This window comes from Hemibagrus wyckioides, linkage group LG25 (genome assembly GCF_019097595.1).
Source record: "Hemibagrus wyckioides isolate EC202008001 linkage group LG25, SWU_Hwy_1.0, whole genome shotgun sequence".
Lineage (NCBI taxonomy): Eukaryota > Metazoa > Chordata > Actinopteri > Siluriformes > Bagridae > Hemibagrus > Hemibagrus wyckioides.
Genome location: NC_080734.1, coordinates 6796974 through 6813391, shown reverse-complemented (window position 1 = coordinate 6813391; position 16418 = coordinate 6796974). Strand labels below are relative to the sequence as shown.

The window sequence follows — 16418 nt, the reverse complement described above, 5'->3', positions numbered from 1 at the left end:
ACTGTACACGTCACGTTTTTCTTCAGTCATGGTCCCAATTAACTGTAAAATAAATTCCACAAAATTCTCCCCAGTACATGCTTATTTTATGACCATAATCTCGATACATAAATGCGTACAAAAATATCCAGGCTCATTTTTTAAGAGCCCTTGAGCGGTGTTTTCAACAATGGAGCACATTAAGCCCAAGCTCACATAGTACAAAGGAATAATAATAATAATATTACAACAAAGTGGTGATAATGGTGTGACCTCGCCAACAGTGTTGATGTACACATCAAACTAATAGATAGATAAAATAAATAAATAAATAAATAAATAGGCAAGCTGAACAATGTATCGAAAAATAATTTTACTTACATTTTCATTCATTAAACCTATTTTATTCAACCAAGATGAAAAAAAACCATTCACACACAGTTAATAGTAGTGGGTAGTTTGTGCTCAGAGTAAACAATGCTTCAGAAGCAGTAAAGTGCTCCATCCCTTTAAGAGCACCTCAGTGCATACAGTACCAGCTCCAGTGCCCTGCTTAATTTGGAAAGCTAATGGGCAGCGCTGGTCTCTTTTAGCAAACACACACTAACACACACACACACACACACACACACACACACACACACTAATTTCCTTAAACCCCAATTCACTTAAGAGGGAAATAAAACTCTCATATATATGAACTCTGTGCTCTCAGTTCAGATTTTTAATCCTATATTAGTGTTTTGTGTGTACATACATCACAAAGTAGTGTGTTTATTTCACTTCCTGACCTTGATTTGAAATATGAAGTGTCTGGTTTCAAGGTCTGGCAATATATCAACTCTTTTAGTGGAGCATCTAAAACATATGGGGCCTGGGAAGTGTGTTAGATGTAGGGAAGCAGGGAAGAGCAATAAACTAGGCTTTAATATGTCAGACTTTACTGCAATGTTTTGTGTAGTTTTCAAATATACTGTATTGATGAAACATGGATATTATTGTAGGCAAACAATCGCAATGATAAAGATTTATTTAGATTTACACTATTTAGATTTATACTTATATTGTGTTATTTGTTTATACAGCCAAGGGTGGTGTTTTTGTGCTACATAAAACCTAGGAAAATGTTCTGCAAGACAGATAGATTTCAACAAAGCAAATGAAGTGACATGATGCCCATTACTTTATAGATTTATCAGTGAATTAATATAATAAGTCCATGAGTTAGGTTTCTCAGTTTCATGGGCAAAAAAGTACTTAACTTGCATATTTTACAAAATATTACCAATCACACAATATGTGGCCATGACCTACATATATTAAATTATATATTAAATCTAATACAGTACTTAAGAATTTATTGGCCATGACATAATTGAACATTATTATTATTTTTTATTAATTAATTTTATATTAATTTTGAGGACACTGTATTAAAATATATCCACTATGTCATTTTAAAATATCAATATATATTATATATTATAAATAATTTCTGATTGATTTTAAGGTTACGTAACAAGTCGAGTGACATGGCAAGTTTATGACGTTAATGTAACGCTTGAACGTGACAACTGACTTTATATCTCAGGGTAACTCAGGTATATCACATAAAAGTGATAAAGTCAAACTACAACATGAAAAATTGAAAAACTGACTGTAATTACAATAATAAATATTTTATTATTACTAAGAAAAGTAATATAAATAAATCTGTCTAACAGAGTCATGGGAAGATTTTGTGTATTAAATTATTTAAATAAAGAGTCAAATTGAGCTTATTATGATTAAGGGTGAGAGATAATGGTCTTTACTCATTTCAAGTGTTTCGTAATTGATCCTAATTTTATTCTGTACTTTATAGTGCATGTGTGTTCAGAGTATATAACCTAATGTCTTAAAACCTGGAAAATATTTTATTTGCAGTAAAATACATCTAAACTAATATCAATTACTTAAGAAATTATAGCAAATAGACAGTAGAGCTATATAAACAATAACAAAAAACCAACAAGTTTAGTCGATGAACCAGACATCACTGTCTGCTGATTAATCAATATTAATTTCAGTTAAATACATAAACACAGACATAAATAAATAAAATTGATTAAATAAATGACTAAAGTAAAATAATTTTAAATTTAAATTTTAAAAAATTTTAAAGGATATTTTATTTGCAACTCTGTTTCAGTGAAATGAATTTTTACTGAAAACTCCAGGGGTACTGCATCATAGCTGACTCATTACATTATACTCATTACATTATAGTGAAAATGTTAGAAGCATTCCTATAAGCATACACATGAAAGCCCCCCCCTTTTTTAACCTTTGCTCTTTTTTCCCTAGTTGACCTCATTTGCAAAACATACCACGATTCCATTATCGTCATTACGTGACTCTGAAATACCAAAAAGCTCTTGAGTATTTACCAGTTCAGATCAGTTGCCATGATGTTCTCATGCAAGTCTGGAAAGGGTCAACTAAAATTTATAATCAACTAAATTTAGCTAGTGTCTCAGACGTTTTGTCAACTTTGGCATCAAATTTAAGGTAATTAGCCTTGACATCAACTGACAACTGTTTCAAAGGTGCCATTGCTATTAGCAAGAAAACACTAACAGGATGGCTGCGTGCTAACAATAAAAATAAACAGGAAATTCTACACCTGCTCTTTTACTGACCAGAAACCAAAGCAATGTGCTTCTTTCTCACAAAAGCCAGGGTTTGAATTAACAGGTCAAGAGTTTGGACTACAGGTCAGACAATTATGAGTTCAGATGTCAGCAGTGGCAGCTTGAGCAAGGCCCTTAAACCCTCAACAGCTCAACTGTATAATGAAATAAATGGATAAAAGGCATCTGCCAAATCCCATAAATGTAAATGAAGATAGCAGCTAACAGGAATAAAATGCTCAAAATTTCCTTTTTGCCTCTGATTAAGTTGGTGAATTTCATTAACATTCATTCTGACTGATACTTTATCTGAAAAAGCAAAAACGTGTTGTTTCCAGATGGTTTCTGTAAAAAAAAAAAAAAAAAAAACGGCGCTAGCAAGAGGTCTAAATTTGTAAATGCTGATATTTGTACCTCTGCTATAGAAATCAGCCTTTTATTAACATTTTGGCGTTAATTATAAAAAAAATATGTAGCTGTGGTAAAACTATTTACATACCGCCCTTAAGATACACACTAAAAAAAGAGAGAGAGAAAAATGATTTTCACTAAAACTACTTATTATAGTAGTAGGAAAATAGTATAAAAGTAGTAGTATAAAAAAAAATGCATACCTTTTTATATTTTTGCCTTTACGTTTTTATTGTTCCAATATTTATATTATATCTTAGTTAAACATCAGCTTATTTATTACTTTATTCCTTATGTGTATGTGCTTTTATTATTCTGCCCTATCTTGTCCTATCCCATCCCATCTTATCTTGTCTTATTCTCTCTTATCCTCTTATCATATCCTGTCTTATCAAATCCTATCATATCCTATATTATCTTATCTTTGAGATAATTACAAACTGATATCAAAGAGAGTCCAGTATCACTTGGGTTAAACCACAAAAAACATTTACACAGTACTGTCAGCATAAACTCTCATTCTGTGTTAGTACTGGTTTGTTTAATTATTGGGGGAAAAAAAGACATTTATAATTAAATTTATATTTCAAAAAAAATTTTCTTCCTGGAACCTCTAACAAAGTTGATCTGTAGATATATAACTAACAGCTGGCCTCCAAGTCTTTTAGTCCTTACATACTTAATAATATTGGTTTATTTGATCATATTGAGTCAGATCTGAGCTCAGCGTAAAGAATCCAAACTACAAATGGTCATTAGTGATTCTTCGATTATCTACTGAGAATAGTGTCCTACTGTACATGTTGCCAGTGTGTGTGCACGTGTGTGTGAGTACATATATATGTGTTTAAGAGGTGGTGTGGGTATAAGGGTAAGACCTAAATATGTGTTTATATATAAATGTCTTTTCTATCAAACATAATTAAGAAATTAGGCTAAAACACTTAAACCAGGCTACCGAGGTTAATATTAAGGCTAGGCGTAGGTGTAAGCAGGCATTATTTTGTTCAGTTATGCTCAAGTCAATAGAAATACCACTGTGTGGGAGTGTAGGAGGGGGAAAAAACCGTGTCATGTTTACCATATAAGGAGTTAATCTGGCTTTACTGTAAATGCCATATGTGAGTGTCTAACAGATAAAGAGGATTCCAGTAAACGCAAGAAACTGGCAAGAAAAGCTCCTCTCTAAGCAAAGCCAAGTCATTTCCAACACCCAAATAAACCCTTCTAGTCTTTCTCCCAGCATAAGCAACACAGTGAGCCACCCGTGTACGTAGCTCCTTACTGGAACAGAACGAGATTTCTGCACAGATCATAGCCTTATCGAATCAAACGTCTCTGCGGACTAACAGGCTAATGAAGTAATCTCACTGACTCATACGCACCTGAAATGAAACCTGACATTTACCCTCCATATGTACAGTAACTGTGATGACACAGTAATATATTGCTGTGTACTCAATATACCGGAGCTCATCTTTCATTTTATGAGGTATTTCGTTTATAAATTTGAATGTGACCCTACGTTCACAAATAAACCCGGATTACACGGATAGGGATGCACCGTGTTGAATATTTAAACCTTTGCGTTTTTATGTGGTGTCTGTTTTTGAAGTCAGTATGCAAATAATTCTTTTAACATTTACAACTTAGTTTTTTTTTTTTTTAATCTAGCTAGAACAGAGGTTATAGCCACAAGTATGTGTGGAGTCTTGGGAAAAACATCATATGACTGGAATTTTCCAGTATGTAATCATATGTCATTGTCACATCCGGACGCCCCCACCCTGTGCAGGGCTCAAACCTGGACCTCTGTGGTGGTGCGTGCGCCAGCAGACCCATACGCAGGATTCCACGAAGCACTGCTTTATTGATGTAGACAGACATGGGGAAGACTAACCTAATCACAAACACACTACATAGCACTAATCAAACAGAAACAAACAAAAAATCTGGACTTGGCCATGACTCTAACTAAAACATAACACACAGAACATTCAACAGTGACTGGGACACAAGGATCCCTATTTATAGGGCTACACATTAAGGTTAATTGGGAACAGGTGACAACAGGGTAGGAGAACAATGGGAAAGGCGTGGCACAAAATACACACAAAGAAGCAGGCCTCCAAGGTTCACCTGTCAGCGCCCTCTCCAGGCCTGGCAGGGAACTGTCTAGCTGTTCCTCACATTTATGTCGTTGCCAGATTGACTCTTTTTAACCACCACATTTGTTGTTGGAAAAGAAGACTACATAAATAAACAAAAACAATGTCCATGTTGTTTTTTTCTTGTCAAATAATGTAACATGTCTGGCCAAGACTTTTATTTTTTGGCTGTTTGCAAGAATTCAGCCTCAGCAATATCCTGTGAGTTTTTTCCAGACTGCCACACACGTTGTGTTCATAACTTCGTCTGCATCATTCACCTTTTCAACCAATCTGAGAGTCTGTAACTAACTAGAGAGATAAATGCAGGAAAATATGTCTATTTTAGTTTAATGAAAAAGCATGTAAATAATATTTTGAATGATCTACAATTTCCAATTTCTAGTCCCCTTTGTAATTATTATTTAGTCAAATAACTGTGTATGTCTGTCACAGTTTGGGAATTTGAGGTCAGAAATAATTTGCCATTAGTTGCAGTCGAGTCTTTGTCTCCTCTGATCCACATTCATGACTGGTTCTCTCTGCATTAAGATTTCTCTCTAACATTCACCATTTTTCTCTTTTCTCAGTGGAATGGCAAGCAGTGAAGAAGAAAGGTTAGTACTGAAAACTTAGTCACTTGGGTAAGGGTACAGGTTTACAAAAAATTCCAAAGCTCCATAATAATAATAATAATAATAATAATAGTAATAATAATAATAATAAATAGTGTTTAAGTATCTATCAGTTTTGTCATAGTTTGAAATGAGTTTTAGTCTGTGGATGAAAATATTATTTGGTCTGACAAAAAAAAACTCACACAAGTTAATTAATAAATCAAACAAGCAAACAAACAAGCAATTAATCAATCAACAAGCAAGCAAACAAACATTTGATTAATCAAGCAGAAAGAAACAGTCAAACAAGTAAACAAACTATCAATTAATCATTCAAACAAATAATTAATCAGGCAAACAAACAAACAATTAATCAATCAACAAGCAAGCCAACATTTGAATAATCAAATAGAACGAAACAAATAGTCAATCAGTTAAACTACTAAACAAGCAAGCTATCAGTTATTCAGTCAAACAATCAGTTATTCAAACAAACAAACAATCAGTTATTCAAACAAACAGTTATTCAGTCAAACAAACAATAGACTAATCAGTAAAAAAGCAAGCAAACAACCAATCAATTATTTAGCCAAACAAACAAGCAACCAATTAGTTATTCAGTCAAACAAACAAACAATCAGTTATTTAGTCAATCAATTATTTAGTCAAACAATCAAACAAACAAGCAAACAATCAGTTATTCAGTCAATCAAACAATCAGTTATTCAGTCAAACAATCAAACAAACATGCAAACAATCAGTTATTCAGTCAAACAAACAATAGACTAATCAGTAAAAAAGCAAGCAAACAACCAGTTATTTAGCCAAACAAACAAGCAACCAATTAGTTATTCAGTCAAACAAACAATCAAACAAACAATCAGTTATTTAGTCAAACAAACAATCAGTTATTCAGTCAAACCATCAAGCAAACAAACAGTTATTCAGTTAAACAAACAATCAAACAAACAAGCAAACAAACAGTTATTCAGTCAAACAAACAGTTATTCAGTCAAACAAACAACCAACCAACCAAACAATCAGTTATTCAGTCAAACCATCAAGCAAACAAACAGTTATTCAGTCAAACAAACAAACAAACAACCAAACAAACAGTTATTCAGTCAAACAAACAATAGACTAATCAGTAAAAAAGCAAGCAAACAACCAGTTATTTAGCCAAACAAACAAGCAACCAATTAGTTATTCAGTCAAACAAACAGTCAAACAAACAATCAGTTATTCAGTTAAACAAACAAGCAAACAATCAGTTATTTAGTCAAACAAACAAATAAACAATCAGTTATTCAGTCAAACCGTCAAGCAAACAAACAGTTATTCAGTCAAACAAACAAACAACCAGTTATTTAGTCAAACAAACAAGCAAACAATTAGTTATTCAGTCAAACAAACAAACAATCAGTTATTCAGTCAAACAAACAAACAGTTATGCAGTCAAACAAACAATCAGTTATTTAGTCAAACAAACAATCAGTTATTTAGTCAAACAAACAAGCAAACAATTAGTTATTCAGTCAAACAAACAAACAAGCAAACAATCAGTTATTCAGGCAAACAAACAGTTATTCAGTCAAACCATCAAGCAAACAATCAGTTATTTAGTCAAACAAACAAACAAACAGTTATTTAGTCAAGCAAACAATTAGTTATTCAGTCAAACAAACAATCAGTTATTTAGTCAAACAAACAAACAAACAAACAATAAGTTATTCAGTCAAACAAACAATCAAATAATCAGTTATTTAGTCAAACAAACAGTTATTTAGTCAAGCAAACAATTAGTTATTCAGTCAAACAAACAATAAGTTATTCAGTCAAACAAACAACCAGTTACTCAGTCAAATAAACAAGCAAACAATCAGTTATTCAGTCAAGCAAACAATCAGTTATTCAGTCAATCAAACAATCAGTTATTTAGTCAAACAAACAATCAAACAAACAAGCAAACAATCAGTTATTCAGTCAAACCATCAAGCAAACAGTTATTTAGTCAAACAAACAAGCAAACAATCAGTTATTTAGTCAAACAAACAAACAAACAAACAGTTATTTAGTCAAGCAAACAATTAGTTATTCAGTCAAACAAACAATAAGTTATTCAGTCAAACAAACAACCAGTTACTCAGTCAAATAAACAAGCAAACAATCAGTTATTTAGTCAAACAAACAAACAAACAATAAGTTATTCAGTCAAACAAACAATCAAATAATCAGTTATTTAGTCAAACAAACAAACAAACAAACAAACAGTTATTTAGTCAAGCAAACAATTAGTTATTCAGTCAAACAAACAATAAGTTATTCAGTCAAACAAACAACCAGTTACTCAGTCAAATAAACAAGCAAACAATTAACTAATCAATCAAACAAACAATTAATATGACAAACAAATAGGCACACAAACAATTGATTAATCAGTCCAAGCAATTAGTCAAACAATCGATTAATCAGTCAAAGAAGCAAACAACCAAAAACGGAATAATTATTCAAAACAAGCAAACAAATGACTAATCATTTAAACAAACAAGCAAAACAATTATAGTGTTTTATAGCAAGTATATCAAACAGAAAAGAAAATACAGACAAAATACTAATAAACAAGTTCACTGAAATATATAACAGCAGTATTAAGTAAATAAGCATGGCAACAGATCTCAGGTGTTCAGAGAGAGAAACTTGGATTCATGTCAGTCAGGTTCCGGCTCATTTTAAATTCTAAACCTGATTAGACTAATCTCTCATATTAGCACTAATTAATTTTCCCTTTGAGAGAAATGCAGTATGCTTGCGCAGGAACTTGAGAATGCATTGAAATGCGACACTTTAAATTCATGCCAAATGAATACACATGCCACAAAAACATGACACATTCATCATTTAATCTTTCATAAAAGAAATGAAAATTTGAGCAAGTGAATTAATGAGCAAAGAAATTTGTTATGTTTGACATTTGATGTAAGATTGTATTAAATAAACTTTATTATACGTGTGAGAGTAGTGCAGTATGGTGTGTGTGAAGGGAAACAGCGTTAGACTAAGCTTAAACCTGACCATATGTTAACCTTTTTTGAACCAAGGCCTATTTTTGAGCCTCTTGCTTGAAAATGACATGCTTAATTTATATCTCAAAAGCTACAAGGTGTATTTGAATAATTCGGAAATAAAGGTAACATATGTGAGATTGCTTCAGAAGTACATATATTACCAGTTTAGAGTAAGAGAAGATGGAACAGTAAAAAAAAAATAAAATAAATAAATAAATTCTGCCTGAAATTTACACCATGTTTTACAGAGTTTATCTCTTTGAATTGATGCAGAAGCAGCCTAAAAACACAAGAAATCAATCGTATAATTTCTCACCATTAAACGTTGTTTTACTTTCATGCACACATTCATTCACATTTTCATTATATGCAAATGAGTACTTCCCCAAAATTAATGCCAGTTTCTTCTCTCATTATTCTAGGAGAATTCCTTCCAGCAAGAAAAAAAGGTTTGTGACTTAAAAACAATCGACCTGCAAATCCAGACGAGATCAGAAGGATGAAAATATATTAGTAAACACGACATCTTCATCTTTTTTGTTGAAATTTTTGTTCACGATTAACCAAACGAATGCATGTCCGTTATTAGCACATTGGTGAGAAAGTGATTAGCATTAAAGCAATGAGCATGTCACTCCATTATCCATTAACAGCTTTATGAGATGATCGTTACATCTTTGTGCTCGGAATACAGCTATGACAGCATGCACATCTAAAAACCTTTCAGCTTCAGCTAATTTAGTCGGCATAATGAAGAGGGGAGTTTGTGAATACAGAGTAATCCTGCTTTTGTTCTGTGTAGACGTTTTCATTTAATTAAACCATGCTTTTTGCAAACGGCGCTTTCATAGTTGCTAATGTTTGCTTGTCTTAATCACATTTAACCTCGTCTTACACCACAGTGATGAGTTCTCAATTCTGACTGGACAGGGGTTCATTAATTTCCTATAATAGAAACTATTTTGCCATAAACATGCCCTCCTCAGTGTAGCCATAATTAACAAACAAACAAACAAACATGTCTTTTACGATGCCCCTATGTTACATAAAATGTGATATGGTAACCTTTAGGACATCCTTATTGTGAAGAAAGTGCCCTAATGGCTGCTCTTCAGGTGGAAAAGGCATTATGAAATACCCTCTAGGGTGATACAATGTGCTTGAATCAGCTTTAATGACTTCCCATCGAATGAATCATGAAAAATATGAAATGCCCTCTAGGGTGCCACTATGCCATCTAAGGTAAGCTTCCAGTGTAGGAAATTAAACACACTGCTCTGTAGGCTTCCAAAAATGTCAGAAAATGAAAGAATGATAAAAATGGGGGCACAGTGACCTACAGCATCCCACTACTTGATTAATTGCCCTCTAGGATGCCCTCGGACTGGACAATGTGCGAAGTAGTGCCCTATGTGCTTTCAGTACACATAACAAAATACTACAACAACAAAAGAGAAGTGTCCTCTAGAGTGTGCTTCAAGTGTAGAACACAAGAAATGCCGTGTAGGCTTCCCTACATGTACAAAATCAGATGTATCTTAGACTGTGCATATCTCTAATGAAATGCCTTATAGGTTCACCTATGTGCTGGAGATCTTTTTGAGGTGCACATAAGGATATGTTATGAAGTTACATAGGGTTCACCTATCTGCCAGGAAACACAATAAATTGCCCTAATATGTGACCTTCCAGTGTTGAAAATAGGCAATACAGCATTTCTCTACTTGATGAACTGCCCTCTAGGATGCTTTTCCAGTGAGACAAACATAGATGAAATGCCCTCTAAGGTGTCATTATGCCATCTAAGGTGAGCTTCCAGTGTAGGAAATTAGACACACTGGGTTTAGGCTTCTGTATGTGTCAGAAAATGCTATAAAGAGATGCTCGCTAGGATATGTATATTTCATGAAATGCCCTATAGGGTCTATAGGGTGATGCAGTACCCTACAAAGTTTCCTGATGTGATGTGATGCAGTACCCTACAGGATTTACCTGTGTGTGAAGAGAAAAACAATAAAGTGCCCTAATGTGTGCTTTCTAGTGATAAAAATGTGGTCCAGTGCTCTATAGCTGGTGTGGTGCAGTGCTCTGAAAAAGAGATGTACCTTAGAGGAATCATATCTCTAATAAAATGCCCTATAGGGTCGTCTACATGCTGGAAATCTTTATGAAGAGCCCTCAAGGGGGCTATTCCAGTTAGGGGTATGTGATGCAGTTCCCTCTAGGACTTTCCAGAAAAAAACAATAAATTGCCCTAATGTTTGCTTTCTAGTGATAAAAATGGGATGTAGTGGATAAAGGATAAATGTAAACCGGATAAAGTGCCCTCTAGGGTGTGTGTCCAGAACATGAGAAATACCTTGTAGGCTTCCCTACATGTCCAAAAAAGAGATGCATCTTCGAGGGTGTATATCTCTAATGAAACATGCCGTATAGGGTCTTCCAGTGAAAAAAAAAAGAGATGAAATGCCCTCTAGGCACCTCATAGGTGTTTCTATAATAAGAGCAAAGAACAAATAAGACACGTTAATGCCCTTTGGTGTCCTTTTTTATTTTTTTGGTGCCCCTGCCTCACAGGCATCGCCTCTGTGTCACGCTGTATAACCACATTAACAAATGAAAATTGTTAGGATTCTAAATCGCTGTGGTATAAAAGGAATAAAACACGATCATTATTTTCCTTTTACAGCATGTCCCCATTGTGTCTTATTCCTTATAGACTATAACATTGAACCTATAACGTAAAAATTTACATACATTTTACATGTTTTCTAAAAATTTCATCCTTAGAAATCAAAGAGGCTACTGTTTATTATTTATTATTATTTATTTAAAGTGATCATGACTGGTTTGACTTTCCACAAAAAATAAATGTATGAAAAAAATATTCAGTACCTGTTTGTAAAATTAATGAAAAGTTAAGCAGCATGGTAACACCTACACAGTGGTTGGATTTTCATGGAAATGCTAAAAGCATGAACAGTCATTATTTAAAGCAGCGCGTTTTTATTATTCACCTCCGGATCATCAGACTGAATACGATAGGAGTTTATTTACACAGCGATTTGTAGCTAAAATGATCAAAAACTATGGAGCATGTTTTGTATTATGCAAATGCAACTTTAGAACACCATTGTCATTCGAATACATTTTGGATTGTTATTTGAAATGATAAATTCCTCCAAATTTTTGTTTTGCATTCTTATATATTCTGATATTTGATAACTTCAGTTGCAGCGTTTCAGGCAAAAGAAATCATTCAGAAAGAGGAAGATGAGAGTAAGCTGAAGGAAGAAGAGGAGGATGAAGAAGAGGAGGAGGAGGAAGAGGAAACTTCTGCATTGGAGGAGATGGAGAAGACAGAAGAGGGTGAAGATGAAGAAGATGAGGAGGAGGGGGAAAAGGAAGACGAAGATGAGGAGCCTGATGCAAAGGCTGACAAAGTTGAGGATGAGGATAAAGTCAAGGCAGAAAAAGCAAAAGAAGAGAAAAAGGCAAAGCCTACCAAAAAGCCTGAGGTAGAAATAAAAGAAAAGAAGAAAAAAGAAGTAGAAAAAAAGACAGATGAGAAAGAGAAAGAAAAGGTGGAAGAAAAGCTAAAGCCTGAAGCAGGGGCGGAAGGGAAAGAAAAGAAAGAAAAGAAGAAGAAAGAGGAGAAGGTAAAGAAAGAAAAAATGGCAAAGGAGAAAGAAATAAAAGAGGAAAAGGAGAAGAAAAAGGAGGAAAAGCCGGAAGTAGTCGAAGTGAAGAAGAAAAAGAGAGAGGGAGCAGACAAAACAAAAGTGGATAAAACAGCTGCTGAGGAACAGAGAGCAGCAGCAGATTCAGAAACAGAAATAGATGTTGATGAAGATGTTGGAGAGGAGGATAAAGACGCCGAAAAGGTGTCCGAATTGGAAGAAGAGGAAAAAACAGAAACCGAACCTGTTGATGTGGCAACAAAACAAGACACAGCAGAACCTGCTGAGGAAGATGAAGATAAAGAGGCAGACAAGGAAGAGGAAGTCGTCACTGATGATGCCACACCTGAAGTTTCAGCTTCCTCTGAAGATGATAAAGATGATAGCGAAGAAGAAGAAGAAGAAGAAGAAGAAGAAGCAGTTCCAACAGCTGACGAAAAAGATGAGAAGGAAGAGGAAGACGTCAAAGACACAGCTAAAGTGGACGCTGAGGAAGAGAGCGTTGATGACCAAAAAGACAAAGATGACCAAATTGAAGACAAGGAGGAGAAAGATGCTCTGAAGGCTGAGCAGGAACCCAGAGATGACACAATAATTATTGCTACTGCAACACTAGAACCCGGTAATGTTTTTAAAATAGATATTAATGATGATAATGAATGAATAAGAACGGACGTAGAGGGCGATCAAACCATGTGACAACTCTTTGACTATTCACACACAACTAAACAATGTTAATTCTGATCATACTCAACACCTTTGAGTCTTTGAGTAACAGACAGTTGATGGCAGCACAGTTCGGACCAGCTACAGTTATTCCTGGATCTCATGACTCTCTTAATTCTTTTAAAAAGGAAGACAGGAAGACAGATAGTAGTCCCACTGCCACACAACCAACAAAAACCAGTAGCTAGATATGTTATGTGCACTTACCAAGCTCTCTTAATTGTAGAGGACCACATTTTGTGTGATTAATGGGGTATTTCTGCTTAAATGGCAGAAGGGTCTGGGCAATAAAAATAGCTTCTGCTCAGGCAGAAACAAAGATGGGATATTATTAATTCAGGAATTCCAAAGACTAGTTGTATTTTCCATAATTGAAGCAAAGATTTTCCTGAAAAGTAAACAACGTGTCAAGCTGCATCCCAATGTACAGTCATGCAAAGGCTACAGATTACACTACCAGCGTCAATGCCATTATAGAATATTATATATTGTACAATAAACTGGTGAAATTTCGTGTTTAAAATACACTTGTGAGGATTAACTCAACTGAAATGGATTATGGAACTGAGCGTGTGCAGCACTGAAGCTCATATCCATCAATAGAAGCCTCATTATAGCTCATTGACTCGCCTTCCCTTCATGGAGGATGTTACGACTAGACCAGCACCTGCCAGCCTTATAATAACCTGAGACTTGAACTGCCATGTTCAGCTCTGGCCTCAGCAGCATCCAAAAAAAAATGAATCTGGACCAGGCTGTCAGCTGACACGCACCGCTCTAGCTGAGCGAGATCGGATGGTGAAATGCCCGTGGTACTGAATAGAATTTTTTTTACACTGCTCGTTATGACAGAACTCACTATGCCACAATGCAAGGATTTTAATTTTAATGTTATTTAGATTGAAAGGGTCACAAAACTGCAGAATTCCATTGGGACTGGATGGAAAATAAATAAAGTAAATGAATTTTTAAATGATTAATTAAAGCAGCAATTCATTAATTATGCCATGGACATTTAAACGATTACATCATATTAATCAATCATTTACTAATTATATCATTAAATAAACTGAATAATTATTGAATTTGCAGAAATAATAAAAACAATAATAATTTAAAAAAAACCAGTAAAAAATAATAATATATAACTCCATGCCCACTACGCTTAAACATGAAAGTCCGTGAAATAAAGCAAAATAAAATATAAAAATCTTCCACAATGTGCAGTTGATTACAGAAACTGGCTCAGTCTGAATGTAAGTATTGTCTGCCTCGCTACTGTTTGCTTCCACTGCCATGAATAGTCAGCTAGTTTATGCAACCCCTACAACAGGCACAGCAGCAATTGTTTTATTCTTAATAATAATAGAAATAGCCTGGCAATGGGCAAGCAACTGCAGACACAATCGACAATGGATAGAACAAATGGCCGAGGCGATCTGATGAACTTAAACAGACACGCTAAAAACAATGAAACTATTGCAAAATAGACGGAGAAGCCTAAATTAGCTGAGCATACTGAGGATATTTTTGAACAGATGGCCATGAACAGGCTGTCTTTCAGAGAACCACTTGGATGAGCTAAGAACTCTTATCTATTTAAGGAACCCTTGGAGAACCATGATTTCTAAGAGTCACCAACAGAATAACAGACAAAGCGTTTCTCTTTCCAGAAGCTCATTTAAGAAGCCAAGAGCCCTTAATTATCCATCTTTTCTTGTTATTTAATGTTTTTTTTTTTTTTTTGTGGCACTGCTACCGGTACAGTTTAATGTTCAACATAAATATAAATTGTTATGGCCTTCAAAACTCAGATGCTGTTTTCTCATAAAAAAAGAATAAAATCAAGATAATGCAACATTAATTTTACTCCACGTTTTTATTCTGCTTTTTTCATTAAAAAAGCAATAATGCATTTTCTTATAGACACCAAAAAACTAGAGGAAGAGAAAGAAGAGGCAGTGAAGGTAGCTGAGGTGGTAAAGAAGGAGGAAGTTAAAGCTGAAGATAAGGAAACGTTAAAACCAGCGACTGAAGGTTAGTTATGCAGACACACAAGTAAAGACTTTAACTGAATATACATGATATAAACAAGTGTAATTCACCACAGCAAAACAAGCAACTGGTTGAAATTGTCTTGTGAGATGACAGTACAGCAGTGTGACGTTACAGAATATTTAGAGATAAGTGCAATAAAATAATAATAATAAGGATAACAAAATGATCTCTGGAGGTAAGTGAAGCAGTGGAAGAAAAGAAGGAAACTTGTGTTTGTGTTTGTGTGTGTCGTTTCTGGGTCAGAATAAGTGGAGTGGGAATTTTGCTGAAAACTGGCAACCCACCTTATGAGTTTCCTTGTGCCTTTCTTTAACGCTGTCAAGAAGCTTTCCAAAAAAAAAGATAGAAAAGTAAAAGAAAACTCCGATCTGAAAACTTCAATCGGAATATCGTACTTGTATTCGAGTATGCTCCTACTAAATAAACATCCCTTCACAGAAAACCTCACCACATCATACGATAAATCAGAAATATCCTGGTCTTGCTTTTTGTAAAAGATATTCATTTGTAAACTTTATGCTTGCTTGTCAGTGGTGAGAATAGTCAAGAATTTGCACATCATCAGTATCTTGTACAATCGTGACACTTACAACTAAAATCACTTAGGAAAGACCAAAGTGTGGACTAGAATTAGAGTGAACTCTATGGTCATGAAGCTAGCAGAAGATTGGCGCTTGTGCCAGGTTCAGGTCCGTGTTCAGAAATTCACCATGTTGCTTCTTTGAAGCCAGAACTCCACATCTATAGACAAAGTAAAACCGGAGCATCTTAGATGACAGAAAGTCTGAGTTATTGCTTTTAATGACTCTTTAAACTGCAGTTGTTGACAGTTTTGTTACAGTGCTACAGCATTAATCACCCCAAACTGCTTCAGAAATCATTACACAACATAAAAGGCACCGACGTGCCAACACTTTAACCCTCAGGAGCACCAGCTGCTATGAATATGCAAAATGTAAATGCCCCTGCTCCTGAAATTCCAACCACCCCTCCGCCCCTTCCCCTTCATTCGTTTAATCCAATCAAAGGGCCATCATGTTTTATTCATTATTCTCACTTAAAA

General features: G+C 34.5%; 1 protein-coding gene across 13 annotated transcripts in view; it reads left to right on the top strand.

Moving 5' to 3' along the window:
* The window catches only part of trdn (triadin), a 74046-nt gene that overhangs the window by 28614 nt on the left and 29014 nt on the right, over nt 1–16418 (top strand). For 12 of the 13 annotated variants that reach the window (XR_009203582.1, XM_058379562.1, XM_058379561.1 and 9 more), the window contains 4 exons: nt 5800–5826; nt 9314–9340; nt 12123–13193; nt 15224–15334. Coding sequence is in view for 12 of the 13 variants with exons in the window: in XM_058379562.1 (XP_058235545.1) it covers nt 5800–5826; nt 9314–9340; nt 12123–13193; nt 15224–15334 (1236 nt within the window). In the remaining variant the exon portion in view is untranslated. The remainder of the gene's footprint in view (nt 1–5799; nt 5827–9313; nt 9341–12122; nt 13194–15223; nt 15335–16418) is intronic. The other variant, XM_058379571.1, reaches the window with a different exon arrangement.